The 13,588-nt window shown below is 42.1% G+C and overlaps 1 protein-coding gene across 1 annotated transcript in view; it reads left to right on the top strand.

Moving 5' to 3' along the window:
• The first annotated feature begins 1,302 nt into the window (after window positions 1-1,302).
• The window catches only part of TAX1BP1 (Tax1 binding protein 1), a 106,971-nt gene continuing 94,685 nt past the window's right edge, over window positions 1,303-13,588 (top strand). Inside the window, exons 1-2 of the mRNA XM_024222922.2 lie at window positions 1,303-1,390; window positions 4,031-4,214. Coding sequence (XP_024078690.2) covers window positions 4,038-4,214 — 177 coding nt within the window. The 5' untranslated portion in view covers window positions 1,303-1,390; window positions 4,031-4,037. The remainder of the gene's footprint in view (window positions 1,391-4,030; window positions 4,215-13,588) is intronic.

Genomic DNA, 13,588 nt, shown 5'->3' with positions numbered 1-13,588 from the left:
CCAAAAAGGTAAATCTGGTTCCTCAAGAACTAGTATGACTTCATGCCTCTGTTATGTACTTCTTTCACAGGGAGAGAATACAGGAGTACATTCAGGGTAAAGGAAGTTTTGAGGAAGAAGAGGTTTCAGTGTACTGAACAAGATTCATTAGGCAGATGATGATTGCTCATCAGTTTTCTTACCCAATCAATCCCTCTTTCGTTCAGGTAAATCACCTAGCAAGGGGCTTAATAGCCTAGGACTTTGAATCCAATTCAGGCAGGACTGAGTGGATCATTGGGCTAGATCTTCAACTGGTATAGCCTAGCCATTGACTTTAATGGAGATTGCCAATTTATACCATCTGAGAATTGGGACTAGTGTGTCATGCCTGTTATCTAATCCTTTGATAGATTTGGAAGTAGAGGATGTTCAGCTGAGTAATGGGTTAATGTTAGTGAATTAGGGGGTGCACATAGAGCAGGGGAGTGTGTACATCAGGGCAAGTGTAAGAGCACATAGTGAAGATTTAGGGATAAGTATTAGGTGGGGGAAAGGTGTAATGATGTGTGTAAAAGGTGAGTGGTGGGGCAGATGTGTTTTATGGGGGTAAAGACTGTGCTTGGGCTGTATGTTTGGGAATGTGAGTACTGGAGCTGCCCCTCCCACCCACACTTACTCCTCAAAGTGTGTATCTGGAGGTAGGGGAGTGAGCTATAGGGGTGGCTTTCTGTGGTCAGTTTGTGTGGGGCGAGGGGAGTGCTTTGGTGCCAGCTCCCTAGGGTTGGTGTCTGCGTGTGAGGCAAGTGCATGAAATGGGGAAGGGTTAGAGTGATTAGGGGTCAGTGCGTTATGGGTCTGGTTCCCCAGGGTCAGTGCAAGAGTGTGAGGTGGGGAGTGCTGTGGGGCCAGCTCCTCAGGGTCGGGGGGCGGAGGGAGTGATACGGGGCCGGCTCGCCAGGATCAGAGTGTTTGTATGCGGGGAGGAAGAGCTATAGGACAGGGTCCCCAGGGTTAGTCCGGGGGGATGTGGGGGAAGAGAGCGAGCGCTATAGTGCACGATCCCTAAAGCCAGTGTGTGTGTTTAGGGGCGAGAAGCAAGTGGTATGGGGCCAGCTCCCAGGTGTCGGGCTCTGGGGCTAATCCCCTCAAGGGAGGGTGTATGGGACTAACTCCCGGACTTCTGTCGGTGTCTGCTGGGCGGGGGTTGCTAGGGGACCACCCCAGGCCTAGTCGCGGGAGGGGCTCGGCTTCCTCAGAGCAGGCCCCGCCACGCCCCCTCGTCCAGCAGTTCCGGCGCGGGACAGGAAGTGACGTCGCAGGGGCGGGGCCACGACGGCTAGGTGCTGATCTGATGACGGTGGCCGCGGTGCGGTGTTGATGTCCCCAGCTTCCTCCGTGGGCGTCCCAGGTAAGGGCCTTTTTCGGCCTGTCCGTGCCCGGGCGGGGCGGCAGAGCGCTCGTGCCCCGTGACTCTGGGCCCGGCGGGGAGGGGGGCGCTACATGTTCAGTCTCGTAGCCTCAAGTCGCTCTGCCCGGTTACCGGCCGCAGCGGCTCCCTGGCTCTCGCGGCCTCTGTCGGCCCAACCGCCTGGCACTGGTCAAAGGGGGGGGGCCGCGGTGTTGCTACGGCCGCTTTGTGTCGGGGAGGGGGAATGGGGGCGGGGCTGGACCTCCGTGTGCGGGTGGGGGAAGGGGGAATCCATGGCGAGCAGCGGAGGGGTGTCGGGGAAAGGTGACCTGTCTGGGGTCAGTCGCGCGACTCGCGCCTCGCCCCGGCTGCTGATGAGGAAGCGGGGAGGGCTATCAGGCGCTGACCGCCTGGCACCGGAACTGCTTAGAGCCCAGCTGCAGCAGGAGGGGGCGGAGCTGGTCCTTGTTTTCCGAGGAACTGTTCCTAACGTTAAACTACGGTGTGTTGCGGGTCGCACTGTTTAGTGTATGGCAACAGCGAAGTGTAAATGCTTCTCCTGGCAGCCAAGCCAGCTCACTCTGAGCTGGGTAAACAAGCGGCCCTCGCTGCTTCACAACGTCTCTGGGGTCATCCTTGTAACTCTAAATAGGTTTCAGCTGCATCCAAACTTGACAGAAATTTTTCCTGCCTTATAAGTAATAATCCCAGACACATTCTGCTGATTTACAGAAATGCAAATTTGTTAAAGACTAGACGAGCCTGTTTTGAAAACTGTAAAAAACAGATTTCAGTAAAGTTGTTGGTTGTGCCAGATGGCTTGGCTGTCTGCAGAAACTAATATCATTGTGTTTGTATTACTAAAAAGATCTTAAGATTTTTTTTTTTTAAGCAGTGAAAGAATTTTAGAAGTACAATTTGCTTGTCACTCCTTTTTGTTTCGGTTACTCTTTTGCACTTCACACCTTGGACAATGAAAATCAAAAATATCAATTTTCCTGCAATTCCTGCTGTGATGTTTTGGTTTCAAGCACCAGTGGGGACTGCTAAAAACAAATATTTTAATTAGACTTAAAGAAAATTGTGGAAACTGTACTGCACGTTTGTAAAAGTTAGCTTTTATAGAACTTATATTTTGGATAAAATGTGAGGGGAGTTTCTTAAATATCACTTCTTGTTATTCTGGGGGGGAGGGAGAGGAGAGAATGGAACAAGTATACCCAAGGAATAAAGTTGTACTATGTTTGCTTAGGCAGACCCTTAACCCCAGTGGGTGCTACTACCCTAATATACTTCAGCCCTGTCGTCTTCTCTTTCCTTGTCTCTCCAAAGCTATGTTAATGTCTTCCTTTACACTTAATTTGCTTTTTAATTTATTTTGTGTAAATTGAAGTTTAATTTTTCACCTGTACTTTGCAGTCATGGGGAATCGCTAATTCAAATCTTATTTTACCATTTTGTTGTCTTGGTGAAAGTGCAAAACTGTGTTGATCCTTATTTAAAGTCTAATCCAGCGAATATGCCCTTGCTTTTAGTGCATGGTTTATGTATTGAACTAAATCAGATGGTAATAGGCTAAAGATATTTGAGTTTAGGGCTAGAAAATCTTGTTTAACCCTTCCTGGATTTGACTGAGCAGTATTTGTTCATTCCAGTTGCCCATTTTATTTGAAAAATGGGGCTAACTCTTAACTGCTTTATTTTTTTAGTTTTTGGAAATCTAGTAATATTCTGGCAAGCTGGTGGGAACATTCTAAGAGCTGATTCTACTCCCTCTCACTTCAGTGGGAACTGGAATTGGTCAGCCCCCCTATGGAAATATTTCCAATGGGTATTGGGTGTGTAGTTCCTGAAACAATGTTTTACTGATGGTTCAGTTGTCGCCTGAATCAAGGCTTGTACTCAGTTGTTGTAATTACTATAATTTTTAATAACAGCAACTGCAAAATGGAGCAAGATAAATTGCAACATTCAAATATTCTGCCTCCTCTCCCTATAGATGTATCAAGCTTCAATCTTGTTAACACTTGTGCATGTGCTTAGGTTTACTACCATGAATAGTGCCATTGAAATCAACAGGACAGCTTCTTAATAAACAGTTTAATGTCTTAGAATGAAACTAGTACTTGTGTTTTAAAAAAACAAACTACTGTTTCAGTTACAGCAACTGAGGAGTGGACCTTCCTGTTTGCTTGCCATACTAGGTCACCAGGCTTAGTAACCTTCCCTCCAGAAAAAGAACAGCAGCAGCCTGGGAGGGGAGATTATGGAGGTCCGCAAGCCTAGGGTGCTCTTTACCAAGGCAACCAGCATCATTAAGAATATTGGTTGTAAGTCATAGACCTCCTTGTCTCTGGATTCAGAGACACCCACCTGGAGTGCTCCATCTTCTTATTGTCTTTGGACATGCAAAGCGAGCTACCCTTTCATCCTTAGAAGTCGTCTAGACAAGGCAGAGTATTTTGTGAAACCTTGTGCTGTAGCTGCTCGCTATGGAGTATATTTTCTGTGAATAGAGAAATTTATTTTGTAGGGCTCACGTTGTTGCACCGTTCAAGAGAACTAAACTCATTTATGACGTCTTAGACTATTCTTCTGGTATAACTTTTCTGAAGTAATAAAATTCTAATATTGTTACAGATCAGTCATGTCATCCTTTCAAGAAGCTCCATCTTCAAGTAATGCTCTGCAGACTTCCAACTTTGCACATGTGATCTTTCAAAATGTGGCAAAAAGTTACCTTCCTAATGTACACCTTGAATGTCATTACACTCTGACCCAGTATATCCAACCACACCAAAAGGATTGGGTTGGTATTTTCAAGGTAAGCGAGTTTGTACTTTTTCAATAACTGAATATCCATTGCATTCTAAATTACTGATTCAAAAAATAAACTCTAAAAGCTCTTTGAAATATGTTTGTGGGATAAATCCTGGTGATGTTAGATCTTGACACTTGCTTGCAAATTAGTGTCTTATCTTGGTTTTCAAATATGCTAATTGAAATGCAGGTATTCTAAGTGAGCTGGTAGCACCATCTATTATGAAGGAAGCACAGTGCTTTCTGTGATAAGCAACTGAAACAGAATCTTGTAACTTTGCCAAACTATAACTGTTTGGGATGAAATTTTCCATGCTGGGTGTCTTCCCAAAAAATTAAGCTTGATGTGAACTTCAGCCAAAACAGTTTGGCTATTTCTGAGAATAGGGGTAGGGAGAAAAATGTTGTCTTGCTATGTTAAATTCTAGCAACCTTTTCTTTGAGAAACTCTAGTGCGCCCATGTTTTGGAGCAAAGAACATGAAATTTGGAAGGGGTATGGTCTCTGTTTTAAGGATGTGCCTTTTGCAGTCTCTGTGAAAATCTGCCCAAATTTGGCCAATTTATAATAATGTGAAAAATCAGTTTGCACATGCTCAGTAGAGGCTTGTTAGAGCATCGTAGCTCAATTACCCAAAGAGTCTGTCCACACTGAGCAAGCTCCTGCAGGGGACTGAGCAGGACTTTTCTAGTAATAGAAACTTCAGGTTTCTCTGGGCTGGTCAGGGAACTGAGAGCAAGGACTGTCTCCCCTGTGCTCTGAGTGCCCCCCTTGGTTTTACCGAGGCAGCATGTAGTAAGAAGCCATTTGAATAGAATGGTGGTGGAAGGAATCAAAGGTGAAGGGGAGGAAAACAGAGTGGGAGTTGGGGTAGTGGGGAGACTGGCACTGGCTGGGCAAGAAAATTAGGAGTGGGAGGCTGGTGGGGAGGAGCCTGAAACTGGATGAGGAGTGTGGAAGCTTGTTGGGAGGTGGGGAGACATAGCTTTGGTGTGGCAATAGAATGGGGGCTGGTTGGTCAAAGAGACTGGGACAGGGAACCTGGATGTGGGGTACTAAGATTGGCTAAAGAACCCGGGGAGGGAGACAAGTACTGGAAGCCAGTGGGATGAGGAACATGTGCGTGGGGACATCTGAAGGGGAAGATTGAATGAAGAGTCAAGACTGGGGAAGTGGGTCTGGCTAAGTATAGACACTGGAGACATGGAGCCAGGGGAATGGAGGGGGACTGGGATTGGAACAATGGGGGGCAGACTGGGACTCAGAGTCCATAGAAAAGGACTGGATGAGAAGTCTGAGGAGTGGACGTTTGGACCAAGAAAAGGAGTAAGGAAGTGGGGAAGAGAAAGGACTAGAACAGTGACAAGTTGGAGAGGACACAGGAGAATGTGTCAGTCTTGGGGGAAATGGCAGAACTGTGTGTCCACTGGAGAATGCTCCCCTCCAAAGCCTAGAATGGAACCCGAAATTCTTGTCTCCCTATTTCTCTGCTATCAGCAGATATTTGTGAAACACATGGGCAAAGTGTCTCATCCCTCTCAAATGCTGGTCCAAATAGAGGATTACAACCCACGATTGCTATCGATTACTCTGCTAGCTCAAGTGGCAGAGTCTGTGCAGTGGATCTAAAGGTTCCAGTCCTGATGATGACCCATGTGGATGTCAACATCATGCCACATGATGCAATTTCTGTAGTTTTTTGTTGTTGTTGTTTTTCCCCAGTATGATGCCACATAGTGGAATTGTGTGTGTGGTTTTTTTTTTTTTTTTTTGTCTGCTTAAAAAAAAGAATTGGGAAGTGACACAAACACAATCTATGTCAAAAAGGACATTGGTGAGATTGCAAGGAGAAGCATGAGAAGTTAGGAAATAAGTTAACTCTGACATCTGTGCAACCTTAATTCAGTCCCTTTGTGTGAATGCATTATAAGAGTCTTCCATTACATGATCACATACTATATTTTCCACAGGAGCCCTGCCTCAATCAGTGTGCAGAGTGGATGGTGTTCACTTAATGAGAAAAACTGTTCAACTGTGGCCACTTGCTTTATTTATTGCACACTATTCAAATTCTGCTCTGAAGGCAGGATTATTAACTAATTCATGTGCTTTTCTGTGGCACGCATTGTAGTATCTACTTCACAAACAGGTCTACTGAGAGAAATTTGGGGTTCTGGTACATCATGTTGGCTGGGGCCCCATCCTCTCCCGTTTCATTTTATTTACACAGATATTAGACATTTTGGGAGGGCTAAGGTACTACTTTCCCCACCCACACACTGCCAAACCCTGTTCACAAACATAATTAATCTTCATAACACCCCTGTGAGATGATACATATGGGCAGGTGAGGCACAGAGCGGTGAAGTTCAAAAGTATTCACTAATTCTTAGTGCCCAGTCTGAGATATTTGTAGCATATTTAGCATTATGTAGCACTGTTTATCTTCAAAGCACAACTCCCATTGACTTGGGTTGCAGATGCAAGTGCTCAGCACTTCTGAAAATCAGATTCCTGGGTCTCAAGTCAGACACCCAGAAAATGAGGAACACACAATTAGTACCATCTCTGGAAAGTTTGGTTTGTGACTTGCCTAGGATCATATAGGAATTCTGTGCCAGAGGCAGGGATAGAATCCAGTTTTCCCAAGCAGCATTCAGTTACCTTAACCAAGAAACAGTCCCTTCTCTTCCTCAGTCCCCTGCCTCATTTGTTGCAGAAGTTAGAAAGGCAAATGAGGCAGGAATCCTACAGACAATAGTTTTCTTCACTTTGCAACCCTGACTCATCCCCAGAGCCAGGTCCATTCTGTACACTTAATCAGGCAGTGGTCTTGTGGGGGGAAAAAATAGCATGTGATCATGTAATTAGACTGTATGATAAAGTGTACCCACAAGGGGGCCAAACTAAAGTTGCGGAGACAGCCTTAATTCTGGTGTTTGCTAACTTTTAAGTGCATGATTTTGCAACTGTGACTTTTTTTTTTAATGTAGCTTGTGTAACAGAATACAGGAAAACAACCAAGAGTAGGACTATTAAAGAAAAATGAAATGTTTTAAAGTTGTAGCCTTTTCTTATGACTTTATCATATATTATATATACTTAGATATATCTATCATATACTTATCAAATATTTTTCTATTTTTTACATGTTGCTAAAGTTAAGTCTCTTGTTAATGTGTTAATTTTTAGAATAATGTTATAGAAAAACTTTTCTCTGTGCACCTCAATAATTGCTCACAGAGAAAGGATGTTGGAGAATGTAGGCTCTTTGTTTCCTTCCTGTTATCTGTAGATCAAAACCAGGTGAGACGGCAGTGGAAGGAATTATGGAGCTCAGCATTTGGAGTTGGTTTCATTATAATAATTCGCTGAGCTTCGCTGCAGTGTTCCTCCTGTCTCTAAGATAACTGTCTCTTGGATGTTTCTCCCACAGTTTTCCATTACTGTTGACAGAATTTTTATATATATTGCATCTCCCTTGCCTGCTTTGCATTCCTTGCTGTATGTCTTAGGGTTTGCCTACACTAGAAAGTTTTGTCTCTTAGCTATATTGGTACTGTCAAATGTTAGGTTTAAATGCTCTACCAAGTAACTTGACATCTCTAGTCTTCAGATTGTCAAAAGGTAATACTTTTTTTTTTTAAGACCAACAAATCATTTTTTCCCATAGATAGGTACTGTGACTTGCTTACACCTCTATTGTATCTGTGGAAATTGTACAATCACTGTCTGCAGCATTGAAATGAAATTGCTACAAGAATTATGCAGGAGGAGTACATGGGTTTTATAAAGGAGAAATTTTTCTTAAGCACACATCTTGTAAATCTGCAAAGTTTGGGGGCAGGAGAGAATCAAAGTATGATTTGACTGCAACTGAATAAACCTGGTACGTGAGGTAAAATGCACATCCATCTGAAGAATGGAGGTGCAAGCATTCCACTGGAATTTCAAAGGAATGTTGTTTTAGTGAAGAGGATAATGGGATTAAAATGTTTTACTACAAGTTTGCAGTAATAGGCAGTGACTATTTGTATAACAGAGTTTCATTTTGTTTTATAAATTAATTTAAATTATGACAATGAGCTCAAATTTCAAGTTAGGGGACATTTGAGATTGTAATTGATTATGGGTATATACTGCTACTGTAAGAAACTTTGAATTTAAAGAACATCTTTAAATTTTGGAGTTGGCATAATTTTTTAGATGAACTGGGAAGAGGCAAGGTAACCCACATATAGTCCTGTCATTCTTTTGAAGTAGTTAGAATTTAAATTTTAAAAACTGATGTTACATGCATCTGATTAAAAATCAGGGAGGCAGTTAGTATACATTCTAGTGTCCCTGTTTAAAAGAGAAAAAATTCTAAATCTAGCCCCATAAGATTGGTTTGTTTTTCTCCTTTTTAAACATTCTTTGCAGTAAAATGAAAAATGTCTGATCAAGAAACTGTTTTCTTGCTGAAACAACTATTATTGATACAAGATCAGACTCTACTGGGGACAAAGATTATAAACGACTGTTAGAGATTGATTATACCTTGGGGTTGCTGGGAAAGTTGATGAATCACACTTGATTATTATTTATGAGGTTTAGAAAGTGAGTAATAGTGTGAAGGATACGATGCATGCCTAGTGAAGTGGTCTTCAAGGGATTCTGAACTCACTAAATAACAAGAATGATTAAAGTCCTATGTAGTAGTGGTCTTGATATTGTGTCTAAAGAGAATCAGACTTCTGTCAGTGACCTCAAAGTGTAAGTTTATTGGCGGTGAATGTAGAGGGATGGGAAGACGTTGGCTTTTTGTGGAGGAGAATGAATTGCTTAAAGACCAAAACTGTTCAAAGTTTAAATGAATGCCATCTTTGAGTCTTATGGGAAGTTATTGCTGTTGCTCCAGTGATAGTTGTGTGTCTGTATTAAAAACTGTTATGTCAAGATGTCTAGTGGAATTTTCATTTAGTTAAACATAGGAAATTACGGGGATGGATGAGGGACCTGACTAAGATCTAAGGGCTGTGTACACTATGGGAGTCACAATGGCACAACTGCAGCTATGCCACTGTAGTGTAGATGCTTCCTATATCAATGCAGCTAATCCACCTCCCTGAGCGGCAGTAGCCCTGCCTGCACCATGGGTTAGGTCAGCTTAACTACAGCGCTCAGGGATGTGAATGTTTCACATCCCTGAGTGATGTAGCTATGTCAGTGTTCATTTTAAGTGTAGACAAGGCTTATGTTTGTTTCCACATACTGAGGTGAGTTGTGGTATCTTGCCATCTAAATGTGTTAACTCTTTGTAAAACTGTGTTTTTCCCCCCCCCCCCCCCCCCCCGTCTCTTTTGTCCTTTGCTGCCTCTGGTCATGTATATAAAATTTGCTCAGTGTAATGAAGTTTGCTCTAATTCCTTTTAAGGCCTTCATTTTAGTACTTGCCCCTATTCTTTTTGTCCCTTTTAGAATTCCATCCTTAAATGCAGTTTTAAACTGATTCCTTTCACAAACAGTCAGTTTCCCCATTTTTTGTGTGTTGTATAAGGCATTTATTTTCTCAAGCTCCTAGCCTGGGGTCTCAGACATCCTCATGGAGAGAACCACAACTTAAGTGTTTTATCTCTCCTTGCCTTTAGGGTTGCAGGACATTGTTGTAGCAATTATAGCAATTGCTTACATGAATAAGTAATTTTAGGAAAGGACTAAATATATTTTCAACTGTCCTTAATGCAATAAATGTATTGTCTTTTTGAAATTAATCACTGTTCTCTTCATTTTGTTATCATACCCATTCTGTTCTGTTCCTCTTTTGTGCATGCTGCTTGTTTCCATCTTTCTCTAGGTATTCCTTTTTCATTAAATGGCTGCTGATGGTGCCTGGCTTCTGTTTACTTATGTTATGGAGCAGTGGCCTGAAAGGGAGGCAGCTAGACTGGCCTCATTTGCAGCTGCTTTTACGGGCATTCTGGCAAGGACATTTGAAATAGATGAAAAAGAGGAAGGACCAGCACCATGTTACCTATCAGTTCTCGGTTAATCACCAGCAGCTGCTTTCTGAGCCACCAGTGGTTAATAGACCACAGTTGGGGAACTGGAGTCCTAATTAATTTATACATGTTTCTTTAAATGAATTACCTTGCCTTCTGAATTCAGACTCATAACTTTGGACAGATTATTACATGTTGTTCTAGGCCAGGGGTAGGCAACCTATGGCACGCGTGCTAAAGGCGGCACACGAGCTGATTTTCAGTGGCACTCACACTGCCCGGGTCCTGGCCACTGGTCTGGGGGGCTCTGCATTTTAATTTAATTTTAAATGCAGCTTCTTAAACATTTTAAAAACCTTATTTACTTTACATACAACAATAGTTTAGTTATATATTATAGACTTATAGAAAGAGACCTTCTAAAAATGTTAAAATGTATTACTGGCAAGCAAAACCTTAAATTAAACTGAATAAATGAAGACTCGGCACACCACTTCTGAAAGGTTGCCGACCCCTGTTCTAGACTGTTCTTTAATACTGATACTTTCTTTTTGACTGGCTTTTTGCCCTTTTAGAAGAAAAGTAAATTTATTTTTCTGTTTATGTATTGATGCCTGGTCTGAGTTTTAAGCATAGACAGAAAGAGAAAATTGAATGACAAACCATGGTAAGCCTTTGAATTTATCCAGGGGCAGACATATTCACCTTGGGTGTTAGTGCTGAAAAGGTCAAAACTTAAATTGGCATTAGTGTCAATGCAATACATGGATTTATCTGTAACTTAATGCTTCAGAGAGAATTGGAAACTAGATCATTTGTTACTTCTCTGAGCTTCTGAAGACTCAAAACCAAGCTATAACAAGAGTATTTAGTGGGTTTTTTTTTTTTTTTTTTTTTTTTTAACGTTTATGATCTGTACTTCTACCAAGTAACATAATTTTGTTTTTCAGTGCACACACAGAAGTGTTGCCTCTGATTTCTCCATAATGTCCTAGTGGTGTATTTAGAAGGTGATCACATTAGGTTGTCTTAAGTACCTAACTTTCCTCTATCATCATATCTGAGCATCTCACATTCTTTAATTTATCTTCACAGCACCTCTGTGAGATAGGGCAGTACTTTTATTCCCATTTTACAAATAGGAAACTGAGCCACAGAGACCCTAAGCATCTTGCCCAGAGGAATAGGGAATTGAACCAAGGTCTCCTAAGTCCTAGGTTAGTTTCCTAACCAATGGACCATCCTTCCTCTCTTCCTTGTTGCTTTTCTTTATAAATAGTTATAAATACTTAGTTATAAATAGAGACAAAGGTAGGAAAATCTTAAAAAGCAAATTTATTCATACATCTAGCATGAAATGCTGTGGACTGAGTAGGAACAAAATCCAATGTGGAGACTATTAAAAAAAAAAAAAAAAAAAAGGGTTGAACCACCTACATATTATAATAGAAGGGAAACACTCTTTACACAAAAAGTGACTTATTAGTAAGGCTACATTTTAGTCATGGGTATTTTTAGTAAATGTCATGGACAGGTCACAAGCAGTAAACAAAAATTCACGTCCCTTACCTGTTCATGACTTTTACTACAAATACCTGTGACTAAAACTTTGGGGGGGGGCCCTCAGGAGGGCAGCTCGGAGGGCGCCACAGGTGCTAGGGAGGGGAGGGCAGCCTGGGGGGGGCGGCGGGGAGGGAGGAGGAATCTATATCCATGTGTTGCTGGAGAGATGCCTTGAAATATTTCTGCAGGATCGACATTGCCAGGATCAAATATTCACACATCATATTTAGTTCTCTCTGATCAAGTATGCAGAAGCACAGTGAAGTTGGACAACTGGTACTCCTGGGGGAATACTGCGCCAAAAAATTAAATTCTACACACAATATATTAAAATTCTGCATATTTTATTTGTCAAAATAATGCAATACAATTACTCTCTGGTTTCAATTATTTCGGTAACTTATTTAAACTACAATACAATGGATGGAGAATGTGAGTGGGGAGAACTGGAGGAAATCCCCAAGCCCCCTTGCCTAATAATAATGTAAGTAGGTTTGACCCTTTATTTCTAGTTATTAGTCAAAAAATATATGCAGCCATATGCTCAGTGTTACATCGTAGGCAACTGAAGAGCAAGTGAGGGCTGGGGAATCAAACTGAATATTTATATTGGCTACTGACCATCTCCAGAAAGGTCAGTAGCAAACAGTTCATGAAGCACATTTTGATAGGAAATTTTTGCAGTCCAAAAATTCAGACCAGTTCTAATCACTAAATCATCATAAGCATTTATAAGGTCATACTGTCCTCTACACCACTCTGGCAATGTAAAGGAGCCTTGAAACTCTTAAACCTGTTTTATACTCCTGAGGGAATTCACAAATACAATGGGAATAATTCACTAAGCAGGCAGGCTGCTATATTCTGCTCTGACTGAGGGGACAGATCCTGCCCCATGCACCTCCTCAGAAACATCCCAAAGCCCTGCCCCTCCACGCTGAGCTTGCTGCAATAGTGAGGGAGAGAGACCGTCTGTCTCTCTCTCTCTCTCTCTCTTTCATATGCATATTTGCTGGCCCCTGGCGGTGATTCATGTCTCTATTGGCTGCTCTGAGTGCCCAAGCCAACCTGCCTGTACTGCCGGGGAGAGGCGAGTGACTGCTCTTGCACCTTCCCTTTGCTTCCTCATCAGATGTAATTTTTTGCGGGGAAGCAAAGAAATCTGCAGGGGATATGAATTCTGTGCACGTGCAGTAACACACAATTCTCCTAGGAGTAAACTGGAAAGTAAGGCAAAATTGAATATTATATAATAAAGGTTTGCAGAAGCCTTTGAATCAGCTACAAGCCTAATACGTCTACAGTGGAACTATGTTCTTAAAACATTTTGCTGGCTTTTCCAGGTTTGAGTGAAGAGGCCCACACCAAGGCTTCAGAATGATAAGAACATTGATGTGATTTTTGTGTATCACTATACAAAGAAGCTTGGCCTCTTGAAGTGCAAATAAAGGCCTTAGAGGGTGACCATCCTTTGTCGCCTGGCTTCAGTTCTTGTCTCAGACTTTGAGGACTTTATACCAAACTTGACTGCTCATGCCATCTATATGTCAAATCCTAGCATCCGAGCAACATTTTGATTTCTTGAATAGCATGATGAATATTGATTTTCATGTTGCTGCATCACCTAGATATAGACTGAACCATGGATTCTCAGCCTTGGGGTCATGACTTCAAGGTCCGTCATGAGAGGAATGCAGTGGGGTAGTTGGCAAAATCTCCCAGTTTTAAAAATGAGGGGAAAAGTGCCTTATCCCACTAGAGAAGCACTGTACTGTCTCAGCTGAACTGATGCTGTTTCTTTCCACTTGCATCTCCTCTGAAGAAACATCTGATT

Source organism: Terrapene carolina, unplaced genomic scaffold (genome assembly GCF_002925995.2).
Source record: "Terrapene carolina triunguis isolate 2854851 unplaced genomic scaffold, T_m_triunguis-2.0 Scaffold84, whole genome shotgun sequence".
In the NCBI taxonomy this organism is placed as follows: Eukaryota; Metazoa; Chordata; order Testudines; family Emydidae; genus Terrapene; species Terrapene triunguis.
Note: the sequence above shows the minus strand (reverse complement) of the source record. Positions and strands in the feature narration are given on the sequence as shown.